General features: G+C 45.5%; 1 protein-coding gene across 1 annotated transcript in view; it reads right to left on the bottom strand.

The window, feature by feature from the left end:
- The window catches only part of lama5 (laminin, alpha 5), a 53,459-nt gene extending 34,204 nt beyond the window's left edge, over window positions 1-19,255 (bottom strand). Inside the window, 2 exon segments of the mRNA XM_028409368.1 lie at window positions 15,613-15,765; window positions 18,799-19,255. Of these exon segments, the coding sequence (XP_028265169.1) occupies window positions 15,613-15,765; window positions 18,799-19,086 (441 nt within the window). The 5' untranslated portion in view covers window positions 19,087-19,255.
- Between the last annotated feature and the right edge of the window lie 1,309 nt (window positions 19,256-20,564).

The raw sequence follows: 20,564 nt of genomic DNA, 5'->3' as shown, positions 1-20,564 counted from the left end.
ATCAATCAAACCACCGCTGCCATGGCAACGCGCAGCCAGCAACAGGTCAAAGTATGGAGGTGGAGGAGACCGATGCAGAGAAGGACAGATATGGGTGGAAAGAGGCCGAAGATGAAATGAAAAGAGGTAAAAATAAACTTTACGACTCTTTAAATGACTTTTACCGAAGATATGAGTCAGAGTCGTGGCCGAGCTTTTATCTCTCATCGCTCTGACCTCACAGCGCTGAGCCTTTAAAGTCTTCTGCACATGACAATAAAAGTGCACTCTGTGGGCCACAGAAGAACACAACCATTACAGAACGACTGCACCGAGTCCGCAAGATCATACAGAGACCAGTGACCAGAGGGTCAAATTCAAATGCACCAACCTGCACTCATATACTGTCCATGTGTGTCTGAGGAATGCAGGTGTGTGTGTGTCTGTTTGTGTTTGTGTGTCTGGGCCCCAAGCTGGCTTAATAATTGTACACATTCCTTGGTGGCACCGCATTCCCGGTGCCTCAGGTAACCATGGAGATAAGACAGGAGACGACGCATAACAAAAGGGACAGAAGGACGGATGGAGAGCCGAAGAAAGGAGGGAGGAGACGTGTACAAACACCAGAAGGAGCGAGATAAAGGAGACCTGGAGTGATTTCACAGGACAAGGCAGCAGCTGGATACATTTCTTCTGACTTCAGGGCTGCTGTTGGCTTCCAAAAATAAAATCTAGAGAAGATCTTCGACATATTCATTGGCTGTAAAACAAGCTTAAAAGATGAATCTAATAAATGTGAATAAACTGTAACACACAGAGGACAGAGAGCGACGAACTGAGATCAGATTCAGCTCGATTGTTCGACTTAACTTTATGTGATGCATTCAAGGACCATGGGAAAATTCTTCCAGGACCTACAGTCTTTGGTTTTTTTACTCTAATTTCCCCCTCATTGACTCCTTAAAGGACGAATCCATCCACACAGTGGGTTTAGAGTCCTCCAATCACACCATCTACGTGTCCTGACACCACACAGACAGATGTTCTGGTGTGTGTAGACATGTGTGAGACATTTCTCTACATTAAGCTGGGCGGATGGGCAGATTAATGTGGCGTCTTGAGGCCGTCAAGACAGAGAAAGACTGTGTGTGAGGAATGAAACCAGAGGTGGAGAGACGGGGGAAAGTGACAGGATGATAAGAACCAGCGCTGCAGCTGCATCTGTCAGTATATGAAGGGATTTAAAGGACCTTTCTGTAGTGATGCGGCTCTGCTTAAACAATTTATACAAATCTCACATGCCAGGATTCCTCTGGAGACGGAGATAAAGGCCCCAAAAAAGCCGTCCTCCAGAGGACGAGGATGGTTTATTAATATGTCCAATATGTTTTTTTATTTATGGAAAAATTCCTGCAGGATTGATGATGTTCCCTGTGGAGCTTTTGAAGGGCCAAATTATTTTAGAGGTTTATTTTAAAATGCCCTCAGAATATTTGTGTGATGACATGTGGACTTCTTTAAGAGCTGATGAGACTCAAAGACGAGGTGAGACGAACATGTAAAAGCCCATCACACTGCCTGTAGAGGACTCCGTGCTGGCATTAAGCTTCTCATTCATTCTGTCAGTCAGTGTGTAATCTGTGTCAGATCTGTTGAGCAGCTGCTGTAATCACACACACACAGAGACACACACACACACACACACACACACACACACAGACACACACCCCGATAGTGAAAAGTTGATTTACTCCTTGTACAGTTTATCAGTGTGACTCTCTAGGGGTGTGTGTGTGTGCGTCTGTGTGTGTGTGTGTCTGTGTGTGTGTGTGTGTGTGTGTGTGTGTGTGTGTGTGTCTCTCCCAGAGAGCGGGGTCATTCCTCACATTCCAAGTCAATCTCAGTGTGTCTTCTTCCCCTCACTAATCCTCCCTGAACACGTACTCATCTACACCTTCGTCTCCCTCGTTTACTCACTCACACAAACAGACAAAGACCCACTTCATCCCAATCATCATCATCATCATCTGGGCCCATGGATTGCAGTCCTATTGATCAATCTAGGTCATTGTGTTCTGGAGCTGTTGGTCGTACAGATTTAAGCTTTAATAAGAGTGGAAGCATAAAATATCAAAAGAAAATCTACAAACTTAAAACGGAAAGTTTTTAACACACACATCAGACACTTAAAGACGATCATCGACATCAAGCGCTGAAGGTCTTTTGCTCTGAGGTTGTGTTTAGGAACCAAAGCCACTGTTTGTATCCAACCACAGCAGCCTTCATCCACTGTAACTCGGCTAATATGAGAGCCTGGCTCGCAGTGAAGGCCGAGGTCACAGAGGAGTAGCAAAGACAGGATTCCCCTTTGATTACAGAGCTGAAAAATATTTCTCTCCCTCTCTCTCCCTCTCTCTCTCTCTCTCTCTCTCTCTGGGGGTTCAGGCATCTCTGTCCACTCTTTCTTTGAGGTTGGATTCCTGCTCTGGAGTTCTCTCGGGTTTCATCGAGAACATGTTCTGACAGTTTCAGGTTTCGCTGAATGAAACAAGACGCCTCTTTAAATGTGTCCTGTTGAATTACAGTATAATGTACAGTTAAAGACAACCTGCATGACAAAATTCTGGCCGTTTTGCTTCCTGTTTTTGATTAACTAATGCTTGCAGGAAGCACCCTTCTGTCTGAGAATGGATTAAAATCGGGATTACCAGCTAGCCAGTCTTTGCTGCTCTGTTTCCACATCCACACTGAGAGAAGTGTGTTTGACAAATCACTGTGAGCTCAAAGCTTCTTTCTTCCCAACTGCAATTACCCCATTACATACGTATTTAAGGAGTTACAAAATTAGTCAGATGCAGCTGCACTTTTGGGATTTACCATGTTCTCCCAGTGGTAGAAATACATGCACAAATATAGCCCTGAAAAGACAGATAAGCCTGGTCTGATGAAGGGCTTAGTTAGCCTCAGGCTAAGGGTGGAGATACCCCACGTTCATAGCTGTTAATGTAAAAGCAGAGCCTCAGGCTAGCTGACCTGTAAGCCTTCAATAACTTTAAAGCAGAGAAATAAACAAGCCATAAACCCAAATTCTTCGCCGTGCCTGAGACTTCACATTAAACTACAAGCCTGTAAAATGAAAGGAAGAGAAGACTCAACCAACACTTTTGGAGAACTGTACCTAATGACAGCCTCCCTAATAACCACCGCTTCATATTCCCACCACATGGTTTACCAGGTGGCGTTTTCACTGCCGCGAGGCTGCACACACACACACAGACAGAGGCTGCAGCTTCACACCCGTACATCCATGCAGCCGGCCCGTACATGCTTCAGAAACATGTCAGAAATGTACAGATGACTGATTATACAGTCTTTCTGTGCGCACTCTGGTCTGCACAGTGTTAAAAGCTCCAGCACAAATATACCCTCTCTCTCTGAGACGTGTCGGGGCAGGAGGGAGAAAAGCTGGGTGAAGACGAGGCGTTCCAGGGATGTCACACAGTCAGAAATACCATGATCTGTTAAAGGAGGAATCTAAAGACTAAAATGTCTCACCACAGGTCTTAAGTCTAGTAGACTACACTTAAAAGACAAAAAAGGAAATCATACAGAAGACATCAAGTCTTGAAACCTTAATACTAGTCGCTAACTAGCCTGTTAATGCATCTGTGCACTTCTAGAGCGGCACCACCAGAAGCAGCAAGAGAGGTGACAGAGAGGAGGAACAGGGTGACAGCTGAAAAGAAGAGCAGGCAAGATAGTAGAAGAAGAAAAGCAGACGTGAGGAGGAGGAGGAGGAGGAGGAGGAGAAGAGATAAGAGAGAGGACTTCCATCATGGAAATACTGACTGAGGTCTCTAATCAGGAAAGATGAATGAGGAGAGGAGAGGAGAGGAGAGGAGAGGAGAGGAGAGGAGAGGAGAGGAGAGGAGAGGAGAGGAGAGGAGAGGAGAGGAGAGGAGAGGAGAGGAGAGGAGAGGAGAGGAGAGGAGAGGAGAGGAGAGGAGAGGAGAGGAGAGGAGAGGAGAGGAGAGGAGAGGAGGCTGGGAAAAGGCTCATTATCCTGGACAGGTTTAGTGACTTTGTGTGAGGTCACAGATTTGAACACTTGGAGGTAAAAGAAGCTGAGGTCTATGTTAATCTTGAGGCATAATTCTAATTCATGAATGAAATGTTCAGCAAATGTTTTTTTTTAAAAAAAAAAAACTTCAAACATGTCTGATGTGAAACAGAGGAACCCAGAGGAACAGTGTGTGCTCTGGGTTCCTCTGCAGATTGATGCCTCATTCCACAACTCTGTCTGACAGTTCAACATCCCCTCAGGATATGGAAACTCCTGCACTGTGTGTGTGTGTGTGTGTCCTCAGTGTAATGCTGGATGTTTTATTTGACAGAGAAACCATCTTTCCATCTTTGTGTGTTTTAGACTTAAGGACATATCTACCAAGGTTGGACATTTTGTCCCCAGTAATCCTGTGTGTACATAAACATGCAGCTAACTCCTCTGATTCTTCCAAGGTCTGTAAAAACTAGGATTTACAGCTGTGTTACACTGGAGAAGAACTAGCTTGCATTAGACGTGACTAACAACCACACGTCTCATGACACACTGCTGTCCTACAGGAGCACATCAGGCCATACCTGGAACACCTCACCAGAGAGGCGCCCAGAGTGAAGAGGACGGCTGCACGAGTCTTACAGCAACATCTGGTGCAGTGAAAACGCAGCCAATAAAAAGAAAGGACACGCTTGCTTCCAATTTGTAAAGGGTTAAACCAATCTGTCAAAGTGATAAGATAATGTGGACAAAGTTTAGAGACTCCCCACCTTCCTCATAGATACACTTAACGCCAGAAACCAGCCTGAAACTCACTCTGGGAAAAACCTGCTGAAATGTTTCCACAGTGGAATTAAAGAGAGGAGGACAGGAGGAGGAGGAAGAGAGGCTGCGTCTGCCCTGACCTTGACTTTCTGCATGTTCCGGATTCACTCTTGCTTTCATGTGCCCCGTCCATCCCTTAATATAACAGACAGCTGGTCACATTCTGTAATTACTGAAGGACAGGAGGAGGAGGAAGAGGAGGAGGATAAGCGATAAGAATGAGAGGGGAGGAGAAGATCTCAGGAAAGCAATGGAGGAGGAGGAGGAGGAGATAGCTAACCGTCTGTCAGGTGATGTTTCACTAGCACAGTAAGCAGCAAATTAGGAGGATACATTAAGCAAGAAAAGATCAGATCAGATCCGAAGGAGGGACATTTTTACTTGTCACCAACTTTCTTGATTCACAGAGAGGTCAAAGGTCAGAACCTGCAGAACACACACTCCTAAATTAGCCACTAGCACCAAAATCACCTGACTTTTTTCTAATTTAACCAAACGGATGGTCTTGGGACGAAGACTTATAGCCTAAAAGCTACCTCACAAAAACAAGTTTATTTTGAAAGGTCTGACAGGAAGGTAAATGTGAAATATGCAAGCATTTTATTTTGAAAGTCAACTATTTCAGCGTCTGCTGAGACAATAAGACTTCCACAACCTTTGCCAGCTGCAATTCAAGATGGTGGAGTTAGAGGTTGGGACATCAATGAACGACCACACCAGCTTTCTGGCTAGGTAGCTTGGATGTAGTGAAGCATGAAGAAAGACAGCCCATGGCTAGATTGGAACTTTCAAAATAAAGTAGCACATTTAACGTCCAGTTAGAGGTTTCAGAATAAAAGGCATTTCCTGGTCCATGTTCCTGACCTTCTTTAAGATGTTTAAACTCTATGCAGACATGTGTCTAGCCATGTTAGCTTAGCATTTCTTGGTGCATATGATGTCCATCACCCAGACGGAAATCTTATCCAGCGTGCCAAACATTCCCAGCATGTGTTACAGTGTAAGGCTGGCTGTTAATGGGGACTGGTAATGCTGATGCTCCCCAGCTGTTGGCTTAAATGGCAGCAGTCACAGTTGCTGCAGCTCTCAGCTTGTCCCCCCCCTCACTAATAAACACCTCCTCTATGTCTGCCTGTCATTACAAATGTCTTTCTGTATCTCTTGTCTGCTTTGATGGCGCTGAATGGGGCCTGCTGATGTTCACAGGGTCACAAGTTCAATCCCTGCCAACAGCTGCTGGTGTCTCGTTAATTTGTCCAAACCCCAGGTCGGAGATTTATGAAGAGGAACAAGTGTAGCGCTCAGAAACGCACTCGTAACCCTTCACCCTTTATCCTAACCGCAAACACCGTCTCCCCTGCAGGTAGTGACCGCAGCGCTCCCAGTGTGATGGGGTTTTGAATGTGGACTTTGCTCAGCGAAGCACGCCGCGGTTAGTCACAGTCTGAACTCTAAGCTCCATTAAAACACTGTTAGGCGCCCGCTGTTATGGACACACACACACACACACACACAGATGGAAAATCAGATGCAGGACTGTCTGAAAGTCCCAAGTTTAAATTCTGACATTTAAACAATACACTCCGCTGTATTCTTCTCTGCGCCTGCATGTGTGTAGAACAAACTGACCCTCATTCCACACACACACCTCTGTTCCACTCCCATTCACACTTTTATGACTTAACTATGGGAAAACATTCCCGGTGTTTACCATCCTCCCTCTTCTTCTCCTCATCTCTTCAACCTGCAGCCACACAAGCTGACGGTGCGACAGCATCCTTTAAATCTCTGCAGAAACTTAAACCTTCTTTAAAAATGGTGATCTAGGTACAGAAGTGTACATATTGGAAACTTAAAACTAGATTTTCTGTGCTGCCTTCAGTGCTAGAGTGGAACTGAAGGTGAACTTACTGACCTACATGTCCTCCTCCTCCTCCCCCTCTCTCCTTCATTTCAGTCACCAGCTAAGAAAAGAGGAGAAACTCAAACAACCTGCTGCGTGTTGACCTGGTAGAAACCAATATTTACTGTCACATTAAGGAGGGCAGCCCTCTCTTTGTCCCTCTGCTCCCACTCTGTTTACGCTTTTGCTCACATTTTATCGTCTGTTTGCCCACTTTTTTCCCCTCTTTTCATGGAAAGCGCTGATAACTGAAATATATAAGTGATAAAAGTGCTGATAGGCTTCAAAGACAACCACATTCCAGACTTCCTGAAGAGGCTTTAGAAAAAAGGGACTAGGACGGACGCTGCTTTTAATTGCACTAAATTAGGGCATACATAAACACATCCTAGGACGCTTAAAGCAGAAAATATTGTGAAAACTGTTGTTGTTACAGCCGTGCAGCAGCTAGATGAAGCTATACTTAGGAGAGTGGTGCTTTGATCTGAATGCTAACATTCTAACATGTGCACAATGATACTTTTAATCTGTCGGCATTAAGAGTATCTTCGCTTCAATGTTTCACACAAGTTAGCATGTTAGCATGTTAACATCTGCCATAAGCAGGGACACATTAGAACCCTGTGGGGAGCCTAATGTAATCACAATCAACACAGCACGACCAGACTCATCATCAAAGAGGAAACACAAGATGAAACTGCAGCATGAAAAATGACAAAAATAAATACAAACATGCAACAAACGCAGCTGATACCGGAGACACAATGTGGACAAAAACACCTGGTTCAGAGGATCTATGTAAGATGGGGGACGTTTTACAGTAAACAGTGTATCAGAGTTAAATCCGGCCCGTCTGACACATCTGACTTTTTATATCGCACAAAATGAGCTCATTGTGTGATAGCAGGCAGACATTAGCATCGGGCTATTCTTAGCCTGGCTTGGCAGAACAGGAAGAAAAACCCTCAAAGTCACTTGTGTCCTTCAGGGAGGACGAGCCTGGCGCAGAACCTGTTTTTCTGTCTGGGTTTTGTCTAAAGAGGAAGCTGCACACACACAGACACACACAGACACAGACACACACTGCAGCTGGACAGACAGCTCAGCTGGGATTTTATATCTGAAATTATGAAATAAATCTCCTACACTGAGCGGACATCTCTAAACCACAATATTTTAAAATGGGTCAAAAAATAACATGTTCATCCCAGCCAGACACTGCTGATTGGTCCTTGAACGCATCATGTGACACAAAATAAAGTTTTTACGTAAGATTCAGTACGAAAGAAAACATTCTGCACTCCATGTTTGACTCGATAATTCTGTGATCATTTGGCTGATCTTCAGGCTTTCTACAGAGAAAACCAGGTTTGTTGAGGCAGATCCAAATGCAAATATTTAAATAACTACAGCATGAGAACATGTTTGAATTGTTTCTACATCTGACATGACTGATGCTTCTGTAGAGGTGCAGGACTTTATACTGCAGTGAGCAAAGAACAGGAGCTAAAAAAAGGAGTAAGAAAAAGCACCAGGTGTTTAAGGTGAATAAAAAGACCTTCAAGCTGACTGTCCTCTGTCTGTGTATTGCCAAGTAAGTAAGCTAACGTATAAATATAAGAGAAATACAGTCGTGGTGTTTGTTTTAAAGCTCTTTAAGTGACTGATTAACCAATCTAATCTCCTTTTTAATTAATTCCCCATTGAGTCTCATTTTCCTCCGCCTCTCTCTGAAGGATCTGAGACATTCACGACCAACTGTTTCCTCCGTGTTTGTTCGCCGCGGCCTTTCTCAATGGGCCAAACACTCTCACTGACACAATGGTGTGATAAAGGCTCCATTGAGAAGAATTCTGAATGCTAAGTCATTGGGAGGGCCCAGGACCACTGCTGCATCAAAAGGGAGGTTGTGAGGGTGAGCAAACACTGAGAGACAAAAGGGGCCAGAGCTGAATGGACGCTCGGGGTCGCTCGGGCCTGTTGGGAGAGGGCCGACATGCCTGAACCAGAGGGCTTGTGCAAAGATTTTCTGGCCTTGTTTTGTGGGCTGAAGCTGACGTCTGTGAGGAACAGGAAGGGTTGCTCCAATATCTGGATTGTTATTTGGTTAAATGGTGAACTGTAAAACCCCCTGCACCTCTACAGGAACAGCACAATCATGGCTACACAGAGAACTGAGGCTACCGCAGCATAACACCAGGCTGAAATCATGACGGCCTGCAGATCAGCCCAACTGGCTGAAGTTTTGTAATATAACTGTTGAGTCAAGCACGGCTCCCTAGTTGCAGTGAAGGGTCCAGAATTTTCCACATTTATTTGCCTTGTAGAATAAATTGGTTGAAATATCGTACATATCCCTCATCATGTATGTCATGTGATGTATTTAAGGATTCCTCTCCTTGCCCTCCAGTAGCAGATTCAGCTGTCAAAGATAACAGAGCTGAAGAGAGGTCAGACGGAGGAACAGAGAGGGGAAGCAGGCTGGCAGACAAGATAGGAGGGAGGAGATGGATGAGAGCAGGGAGAGGAGAGGAGAGGAGAGGAGAGGAGAGGAGAGGAGAGGAGAGGAGAGGAGAGGAGAGGAGAGGAGAGGAGAGGAGAGGAGAGGAGAGGAGAGGAGAGGAGGGGAGGGGAGGGGAGGGGAGGGGAGTGTGTGTGTGTGTGTGTGTGTGTGTGTGTGTGTGTGTGTGTGTGTGTGTGTGTGTGTGTGTGTGTTAGGGGCGGTCAGGGAGTTCAAAGCAGCAGGAAGTTGAGAACTGAACAGCCTGACAATGACCTTTGACCTGTGACAGATCTACAGGTTGGAACAGACTTCATGCATGACTAAAGAGCGACACACACAGACACACACACACACACACACAAAGCATGAAAAACATAACTGCACATTTGGATGTAAAACATCTGAACTGGGCAGCGATAAGGGTGGGAGGTGTCCTCTTATAATCACTTCCTCTGCTTTGATAACACACACACACACACACACACACACACACACACACACACACACACACACACACACACACACACTTCAACATTTCAATCAAAGCTGAGTATATGAAGGCCTTCTTGTCACTCCCAGCTGGAGTCCGTCTCTCCGTCCCTCTACCCCTTCCTGTTCTCCTCCTCCTTCAATCACCACACCTTCCCCTCCATCCACAGTGTTTAGAACTAAATACACACAGTTGAAAAAAGACATTTCATAAACAAGAAATTATATTATTGACCATATAGCGAGGGGTCAAATCAAAATCATGGCTAGAAGTGAAGAGACGTCAGACAGGTCACAGGGATACTGAACTATTTAACTCCTCTAACCAGGTTTATTCCTCTACCCTTCAGTTTTTCATTTTAAATCTATGAAGGGATTTTATTCAAGAAGCGTGCATGTACTTCTAATCTGCCACCATGTCAGGAGTTTAAGAAAGCATCAAAGTACAGTTTACACTAAATGACAATGAGCATTTCAAGGACCTTTATGCTTTAACACCACTAAAAAATCATTAAATAAATCAAAACCAACAGCGCCACAGCTGTGCTTATATACTGGAGGCTTTTTGTTCTAGTTTTGATTGAGTTACGATTTCATTTTTGTTTAGGGTTTGTATTTACTTTAATCGATGCCGTCTGCCACACTATCCTTGTTTTTCTCCCCTCTTATGCGAGTGGAAATATTTAACCAATGAATAACTGGCCCCCGGTGAAACACCATGCAGCCTAATACATCAACTGTCAGATATGAAATGATGTCCATCGTGGTCGGAACGCTGCATTTATCTTAAATTGTCAGAACACCAAGCCAAAAGTGAAGCCAACATAAACTCCACCCAAAGCTACAACAGCACACACAGCTACAACAGGAGCAGTCCAACTATTCTGGACGGGTTTCATCCCTCCTTTTTATCTCTGAGATGACGTCATGGTTTTTTCTTTCTCTCCCGTCACTCAAACCTGAATCACTCCTATTAAGGTCAGATTTGTCTCCCACTCTTTCTCCCTCTCTCTTTGCCTCTCTGTGCTCATTTTCCTGCCCAGTTCACACAATGAATGACAGAAAAATGTGCACTGTGTGTCAGCATTTGTGTGTCTGTGTGAGGGGGACACAGTTTCAGAGGCAACGTTTAACCCTGAACGTGACGGACAAAAGAGGGGGAAACGTCGGGGAACGATGAAGGCCAGTGACAAAAGTGAACCAAGAAGGACAGAGGGATGAATGAGGGCAACTGTTGAGCCCTCGAAATGACAGAGAGGGGAAGAAGATGTAAATTAAGAGACAGAAAGAAGCCACTATTGGGTAATGTGTGACTAAAATGTGTGGTTGGCTGAATCACTGGGGAAACTACCGCAACTGAAAGAGAACAAGAATGACTTAATGATGATGCTAACAGATAATTCATGTATAAAGCCGACTTTGTGGCATGTTCACACCGACCAGAGGGAGCTGGAAAACATTAAAGGAAAGGCAGGAAGCAGGCTGTAGATAACCGTCGCCTGGTGATGCAGCTCATCGGGCTGCAGACTTCAGCACCTTGATCCTGTCAGAGTTGTGTGTTGTGTTTTGGAGCAATCAGCTTCCTGTGAGGCAGCGCTGTCATTTATGGGTCCGTCTTATCGGTGTGACCATGGTGACAAAGAGAAATGACAACATTAACAACCTACTGTGCAGTATCTGTGCAAACTGGAACACAACTAGGATGAGCCTTATTCGAAATCATTGAGAGTTCGACTGCAGGCTACACATGCAACACAGCAGTGTTTGATTTTTGGACTCCTTTCACCAAACTGAAGGAAAAAAGTGACATCCAGGAATGAGAGAACGATATCTGATGTCCATATATATCCATCTTAATCTCCTGTTCTCCTGTTTTTTTCATCCCAACTCTGTCAAACGCTGCACAGGAGGTCTTTGTGGCTGAGAGGAGAGAGAGAGACAGCGAGCGAGAGAAACCGCAGCGTGAGACAGTCTGAATTAAAGATGATATCTTAAAAAGTCTCTCACACACACACAAACACACAAAGACGTCACACCTGAGTAAAGTGTGTCTGTGCAGAGCCAAATCCCCCAAACACGGTTCTAACTTGTAAACAACAGAATTGGCTGAGAATACACTGATTGCAATCTGCAAGCCACACACACACACACACACACACACGCATGCATCAGTGTGAATACAAAACACACACTGACTGCTTCTGCCTGCACACACACAGGCAGAGAGCTGCAGCACAGCTTTGTGAGCCACTGATGGTCATCTCATGTGTTAAAGGGTCATTTCCTCTCACTGTCTTGTATTTAGTCCCAGTTTATTGTGGTCAGAATCTATTGCTTGATTTTAACATTAAAACTGCTCTACTCCCTCCAATGTACACCAGAGGTTGTTGTGATTTTCCACAGTAACCTCCACCCTGCAGGTCGGAGCCGGCTGGCACTTAAAAGATCAAAACCACATCAATAGGAGGAAGAATTCAATCAGGGGCAGCTGGCACACTGTGGCTGCTCTTACGCACACTGAACAATGGAGCTACCGTAACACTGTGTGTGTGTGTGTGTGTGTGTCTTTGTTTATGCTGCACGGAAATCTGCCAACACTCCAGGATATGAAGTGTGTGTGTGACAAATAAACATCAAGTCGTCAAGTCAAAGAAAGAAAAAAATCATCCTGAGCTGCAATATCTGCCCTATTCCACATGCATAATGCTGCTTAACCCTTAAAACCCCAAAGAAAGTCTGAGGTTTTACACTCGACTTATGGTCGATGTGGGTTTATTGTTCACTGCAATTCAAAAATCTACCAGAACAGCACAACCAAGGCTCCAAGCAGAGAGACGTCAAACATGATATTTCACTATTTGAACTTTTACATCTCTCATCATCTTTCATCAGCTGATCAGCCAAATACTCACAGATGTTTTGTCATGTGACTGCTGGTCACATGTGAGTCAATCATCATATGCACATATAAATGTCAGCTTGAATATTTTGAATATTTTATAGATCTGGAATCTTAATGAGGTGACATCTGCACACTAAATCTTCAAAATGGACACAATTCAGAACACATTTCATCCTGCAAATAAATTCATTAAATTATTAAAGTAATAAAATGAAGACGTGTCGTCTCTATTGCAGCTCTGCACAGCTCAAACGTGCCCGTTTTTTCTTTCCAAGGTGGGAAGATTATGGAAAACAGAAGACCTCACCTGAAGAACATGCACACACATTCCCCACTGAAGCCCAAACTGTGGTCTAATAATAACCTACTGCAACAGACAAGCATCTCCTGTTCTCCTCCTCTTTCCATGCCCTCACCCTCCTTCCTCCTTTTCACCTCTTTTCTCATGTCTTTCCTCCTCCTCCTCCTCTTCATACTGTATTTATTGGCTTTTCTATTTCCATTTACCTGCAATAACAATTCCTCCACTTCATCTGAGGAATGCAGCTACACATGCTGAGTGAAAACATCACTAATGTCGGATCAGTACAACACAACAGTGAACTGTGTTCACCAACAATGAGCTCACCGGATGATTCATATTCTTCCTACAGTTCATCCGACAGCTGTCATCACTCCTCTGTTTTTTTCCAGTGTGCATATAAAACAGGATCAGACAAAGAGCAGATATATTGTTTAATCGAGTATAGATATGAAAAATGATGAGACCCTGCACCGGAGAATTCTCCTTTTCACTTGTGACTGTAACAGTGTTTGCAATAGAAATCTAAAAATCATATCGTCTGCATGGAGGCAAATAAAAAAAACAGGTTGTTTTCCTGTATAATGAGATGATACAGGAGGCACCAGCAGAAGGTGAAGCAGGGATGAGGAGGGAAAGGAGGAGCAGAAGACTGCATGAGAAAGAAGACAAGAGAGTGGAGGAGATAAACCAGGTCTATATTAAGATGGATGTTATCTGTAAAAGATAGAAGCTTCAGAGAGGAGGAGGAGGAGGAGGAGGAGGCTCTGGAATATTTTATATCTGAAAATAAAAAGTGGAGGCTTAGAGGGATCAGAATTGTAAATAAAATGTTTGAAAGTAGGTCGGACATTCTCTCTGTAGTAAACTGAGGGGTGAAGTCTGTGCTGCCGGTGATGTTCTGATAAACTGAGCTGACAGTGACTGCACCATATCACTGCCAACTGAACTTCTCTCCAAGAGAATTTCATCTTTATCCAGCTTTAAAGTTAGACAGTTTAACATGGAGGGGTATGAGGACTGACTCGCTTTAGGAGCAGGCCCCCAGGGGCCACGTTTCTCAGCTCCAGAGGTGGCATGTTTGTGCACAAGGTGGAAGGCAGGGGTCTACACAGATATATATTACAATCTCTGCACCCACCCATGGTCAGAGGAGCCGGCCTTGCACCGGACTATGTCAGGTTTTTCATAGCTGCAGCAGGCAGAGAGGAAACAGCCTGAGAGGGAGTCGGGGTAATTTAACAAGCCTTCCCCTCTGCGGGTTGAGACAGGTTAACTGACATTCCAATCTCACTCCTCTCTCTTTCATTCAAGAGGAGGTGGGGGGGTTGGGTGGGTGGGGTCTTCAACACCCTCTCTGGACCCTGTCATGGACCCACGGACACACACACACACACACACACACACACACACACACACACACACACACACACACCTACATTCTTTCAAGTCAAAACTACAACCTGGTAACTAGAGACCCTCCCCCTCTTCTCTCTCTCTCAGTTAAAGTCCCTTCTGTGACTGATTTATGTGAAATACATGCTGCTAATACTAATATTTGATCAATTTAATCAAACGATAAATAATTTGCTGTGTGTGTGTGTGTTTCAGGACCAAAAAAGTATTTGTTTATTTACTTATTTTTGCATATTATCTACAGTATAATCAGGGCCTCAGTGCTGAAAACAGCAGGCAGCTGGTCGTCAACCATTTAATGTAGAAACAACGACAACAACAAGCTCTGAGAGCATTCACGCGGCTCTTTGAAGGCTTCATTCATTCTTTCATTACTGCCACAAGGTAAACAGGCTCGTAAAAGATACAGATTACAAGTCAAACACACACACAGACACACACTGATTGTCACAGCTCCCTGCTTCTCTATTGAGCCCTTCAACCCTGAGAGAGAGAAAAGGGGGAAAGTAGAGAGTGGAGAGAAAAGGGACGATACGTGGAGGAGGGAAAAGGGAATGCTTCTGCAGAAAACATGCTCGTCAAAGACACAAGTGCACACACACACACACTGAGAGAGGAAGTGTCTCTTCACTGATGAATGAGAAGGGCCCTCGAGCTGGAGAGCCTGGCCCAAAAGCGCTGCATTCAGGAAGATGAAGAGGTTGTTCAGGACCGACGTTCAAAAACACAAGCAGGTTAACTTGGAGCACGGCGAGGCCGAGTGTGCAGCGAGGGGTTTTTGTGTGTTATAAATGTGTCATTGTCTTCTTGTGCATGAATAACATCACAGACAACAGAGGAAAGCTCTGAATCAAGACAGAAACTGCCTGATTCTTCATTTGTGTGCTTGAGGTTTAAGGAGCTGATTTAAGGGATGGATGAGGTTGATGAGGTTGTACGCAGCATTTTATAGACCACATTAATATGCTGCCCTTCTTGACTAGAAACAGATTTTGCCTGCATGCTGACAGTCCTAACAGGAAACAAAGACCAACAGGCAGGCTGTATGTTACACTTTCCAAGCAAAGGGAACACAAACGTGTACATCGACAGGGGAACCCAGACATTCCACAGATCATGTAAATCTTTCCCTTGTTATTTATGAACAAAAGGCTGAAGTCTCTGAAGGAGAGGAAGCAGCACACTGCAGCAGAGCAGAGAGAGAGAGAGAATCCAGAGTCTGAGGAGTACGACATACCTGTCCCAGGTCCAGCGTGACGTTGACCTCGTTGAACTCGGTGCTGCGGGACAGCGGCGGGCTCTGCCACCATCGTTCTGTGCCATCGATGGCGTTGGTGATGGGATGGGCCCGATCGCTGTCGCCCTTGCTGCAGATGTCACAGTACTGGCCCTGAGAGGACGCAAGAACCACAGAGTGTAAATCTTTTGATTGTGCATTTTTAAAGCTGACTAACCACAAACCAAACACACTGATACCACACTCGCTCTTATGTTGCATTCCAGCCTCTCTGCAGCTCAGTAAACATCTATGAAAAGAAGGATTTTCTTTCACTGCTCTTTGTCCCCGAAGTGACCTGGGTCGAGTTTCTAATATTGCAGCAGAGAGGTGACTCCACCTACACCAACACTGACATATGATAACTTGTTGTCCTGCTTCGAGGTTTTAACGCAGCTTAAAGTCCGCTCCTGGCTGCTGTCTTCTCTATTTTCTGTAAGTATTACCAAATGATCAACTGTTGATACAGCCTCAGGGCAGAGGTTGGGCAATGACCACATCGTTGTAGAATCAACCCCCTGAAGCAAGCAGTTAATATCCATTTTAACTGGAAGAAAGCCTGAGCAGGACCAGGCTCATCAGGGGGGACCCTCCTCCTGAGAGTAATGATAAGAATTGCCACCTCGGGGGAAGCCGAGAGCTGACTGAAGGCCCGTTGGAGCAGCATGATTAGGTGGAGGATGGATGTGTGTCCTGTTCTTTCACACCGCCGCAGCAGCTCTGAGTGGACGTGTTGTGATTTTTACGCCTGGATTCTGGAAGGTCTGGTGAGGCGACAGCCACGCTGTTGTTCCTCACATACATTAATATTAGTTTGTGGTATTTCTCATCATTTTCAAGGTGAAATAAAAGCGCTGCAGGTGAGAAACCCAGCACGCACCGGGCTGAGGCCGACACGTCCTCTGTTTGGTTTCCAAATCCTCTTCGATCACAGCTAATCCAGTTTGGTTGTTCTGAGCGTTTAACCTGACCAGTGCTGCCGATGCAAGCGTTAGCATAAACTCAACAAGTGCAGACCCGAACAAAGGGCCAGGCCAGGAGATGCTATCACTGCAGGTCGCTGAGGTCAGAGGACACCGCTCTCCGGCCCAGAATTCCCAAAGGGTGATAATATTCTGTATTTATGTTTATTTCGTTTAATTAGAATTCCTTTTGTGTTTTGGCACCCTTTGGCCCCCCCACCCCAAAAAAAGGAGGTGGATGCAGTCAAATTAAGTTGGTTCTGAACAAAGAGAAAGAGTCCCCACCTGGAAGCTTAGTGTAGTGACATGTCCACAGAGTCTGCCTCTGTGTTTCTCTCTGAGCTGTCAAACCCTCTTTCATGCCTCTCTCTCCTCATTTTTCTTTCAACGCGCTCCTCTCCTCTCCACATGGAAAAGAACATGTAGAGCACAAACTCCTCTCCTGCCATGTTACACGCCTGTTGTTTTATATATATATATAAATTTCCCTGTCAACACCTGCCACTTTAACATACAGCATACGTCTACTAACTCTTTATAAATCACTCTGGGCCTTCTTCTTGTATCGCTTTCATAACCTCTCCTCCTGTCTTCATTTCTCTTCTATCAGTAATCGTAGGAAAAGAAGTTTGATGTGAAAACACAGCAGCTGGAATTCTCCTCAGAGAGTTTTAGAGTGACTGTACTGAAGCTTTAAATGCTTTATTCTAACTTTAACTGTAATCTTCTCCATGAAATTTATGTGCAGTGACTGACACACACACACACACACACACACACACACACACACACACACACACACACACACACACACACACACACACACACACACTCTTCTGTCAAGTGTTCCTCCTGCTGTTTTTAATTAAGAAAAAAAAACTCCCACATCTTGCTATCAAATCAAAACAGGATTAACCTTGACAGAAAAAATGTGTGTGTGTGTTTTCTGTGTGTGTAACATTCAGAGGTAACTCAACAAGTGGACCAAAACTACAAAAGCCCAGCAAAGTGGGCTAAACCTCTTAGCCCGAACACATAATGCACCATTCCTCGAGCTAATGACCAGATTTCTCGAGTTCTTCCTTTGAGATTTTCTGAGCTAATCACAGCCGCGGCATCACCACTTCACCACTTCACCCACAAACTGCTGCGAAACCAAATGGAGACTCCGCTGAGGGAATATTTACAACTTAATCCTCTGGATAAAGTGAGGCTGCAGAAGGGCTGGAAGTTAATGAGTCACCCCACAGTCCTCTCACATTTTTGAGTCTTGCTGCCTTCGTTCCCACTCTGCCTTACTTCACACAGTGTCACCAGCATTTAGGAAGGAAGCAGCACTCAGGTTTTGATAATCTCACAGTAACGTAGTGGGAGAGTGGACAAAGTGGGTCTGATTGGAGGACACGGGTCAGTCGCTGTGAGGAATGTGGGGAACAGGTGGGAGAGAGGGAGCAGAGGAGCCTTCATGTTATCGCATGAGGGCTGTGTTTTAATGGTTAACTCGTGAAACAGTGTGTTAACGGCTGGTACCAGTGGGGATTAATTGTTAAACACACACAATGGGAAGCACACAAACATCACATTAAAAACACATCAAGGAGAACACAGGGTGGAAAGCTAAGGGTTGCTGCGTCGCCCTCTTTACTTTCCGTGAAGCGCTGCCTGTCCTTATATAAGTGGCCCGAGTTAAGTGTTGCCAAGTCCTACAAAGGAAGCAGTGCATGAAATAATGACCTGGCAGAGCAGCTGGGAGATCCGTGCACAGAGCTGCTCAGTGCTGACCTCCCCGGTCCACCCCTCTGACTGCTGCCAAGTCAGTGTGTAAGCTGGCATCTATCAAGACAACAACTGCAGCAAACAGGGAGGCTGAAAGACTCACTGGATTTACAGTGAATTCAGCCAATGCAGGGATATTATTCAAATATTAAGCACAAACATCAGTAAGTTGTGAAGCAGCCTCCATGGGATTATCCCATAGAAACACCATCAGACATCTGCTGAGCACACATCAGACACCTGAAGGCAACAGGCCAGCTGCAGCTCAGGCTGAACTGACTGTAAACTCACTCCTGCGCGTGCACTGCAGAGTGCATTTATTTAAATTAATCGTGCACATTGACGCACTCAAAGCTCACTACAGTCAGAAAGTATAACGCGGTCTTGAGCAGCTTTACAGTCTCCTCACCTGGATGGTCTGGCTCGGGTCCCCGGACACCGGGCCTCCCACCAGCTTGCAGTACAGGTCGTGCAGCGTCCTGCCGGTGTCGTCCTCCCCGCACGTCGCCGTGGCGGTGATCTTGGTACCCTCCGCCAGGTTGAAGTAAGGCGGGTGGAGGCTGTAGCCGTTCACCCCGTTGGTTGGCAGCTCCTGGGCCGACGCGAAGTGGCGGCAGCAGCAGCTCCAGGTCACCAGCAGCGGCCACAGCGTGTGGGAGAGCGCGGCGCCGAGCGACGCACGTCCGCTCGCCATCATCTCCCTCCACCTGTTCGCGCGAAGGAAAGTTTCAGCAGTAGTGTGGGTGTAGGAAGACGAGGGCCTAACTCCTGCAGGAGAGAAGCATCAGGAAGAAGTGGAAAAGAAGAAAGGAGCGGAGACCGCAGAAAACTGAGAGAGGAAGGGGGAGGGAAATCCTGCAGCGAGGGCTCTGTCCTCTCTCTGTGTCGCTCCACCAGGCACCTATTCCAACCGAGTCTGCACCTCCCTCCCTCCCTCCCTCTCAGTCCTCCCCCGTGGGTGGAGGAGGGCACAGTTCCCTCAGTGTTAGTGGTTGAATGGAGAAGTTAATCGATCATCGATTCTCAGTGTAAAGCTGGTGGTTCTTTTTCAAAGCGAATCATCAGAATTGTGACATTTTCTGAGTAAAATAAAGTCAAATGTTCATGGGCCATAATCCTCAAAAGCACCTAAACCATAAAATTCAGAGTTTGTGTCTCAACATTCTGAGATTAAAGTCGGGCTTTAAGAGTTCTGCCATTTTTCTGGGGTCTATGTCTCATCTCTGGATGCTTTAAACTTTGATCTTTAATCGTGAGAAAAGAATCTTGGAGAGATTTGAGTCAGGGTTCTGACTTTAATCTCCGAATTATTGCTAAAAGTCAGAGATCTGGACCTTCTGACTTCACAAAAAGTTGAATCTCCTGCAACACAGGTGGCAGCGCGGCAGGTGATGGAAACACACACTGACCTAACACTCTGGACGAGGCGGAACAGAAGACGCCTGGATGCCTGAGGCACAGAAACAAATCAAACAACAGCTCCGTCTCTTCCTGAATGATTCCTCAGTGTTTTCTGGAGCTTTCAGTCCTAATCTCACATTCCGCCTGGGTGAGTCGGCAGGTGATCTACCTCTGATCTGAGAACTTTGCTCAGGTGATAACAGGTGGACTCACGTGACATGAGTTCCAAACAGGCGGTGCTGAAGAGGAAACGAGCTTTAAATGGACCCTGATGTCAGATTTGAAAACAGTCTGAACACTGTGTAGCATCATATTTACCCGACAGCTCTCCGTGTTAGTGGAACACAGTAGGAGTTTAAGAGATTCAGCATGCAGCCTGTCATTCTTCTTCTGTGGTTATAATCCGTCCTCCTCTGTCCCTCCGTCCTGCTGTAATCTCGTCTTTCTCCCTGGGAGCTGTCAGACTGTCTCTTACAGACTCTTGTGTGGCTGCTGTCAGCCCGTGTGTGGCTCGGTTTCAGACTCAGTATTCCATCTCCACACATGCTCTCTTGAACTCTAAATCGTTCCTGTCACAGCAGAAAAAGGCTCCATCCCTGCTGAGACTTCCGTCTGAGTTCATCGGGAGCTGCCGTCTTCCCTCTGAATGAGCTTTTCTGTCTGTTTTCTGTCTCTGTCGGAGCAGAAATGTGTGAGGAAGGCTGAATGAACTCAGGTTAACACTAGAAGTTGTGAAAAATACTCGTTTGTCTTTTCTCCCCTCACAGATGGAAG

This window comes from Parambassis ranga, chromosome 7 (assembly GCF_900634625.1).
Source record: "Parambassis ranga chromosome 7, fParRan2.1, whole genome shotgun sequence".
NCBI classification, from domain to species: domain Eukaryota; kingdom Metazoa; phylum Chordata; class Actinopteri; family Ambassidae; genus Parambassis; species Parambassis ranga.
This window is presented reverse-complemented; position numbering and strand designations above follow the sequence as displayed.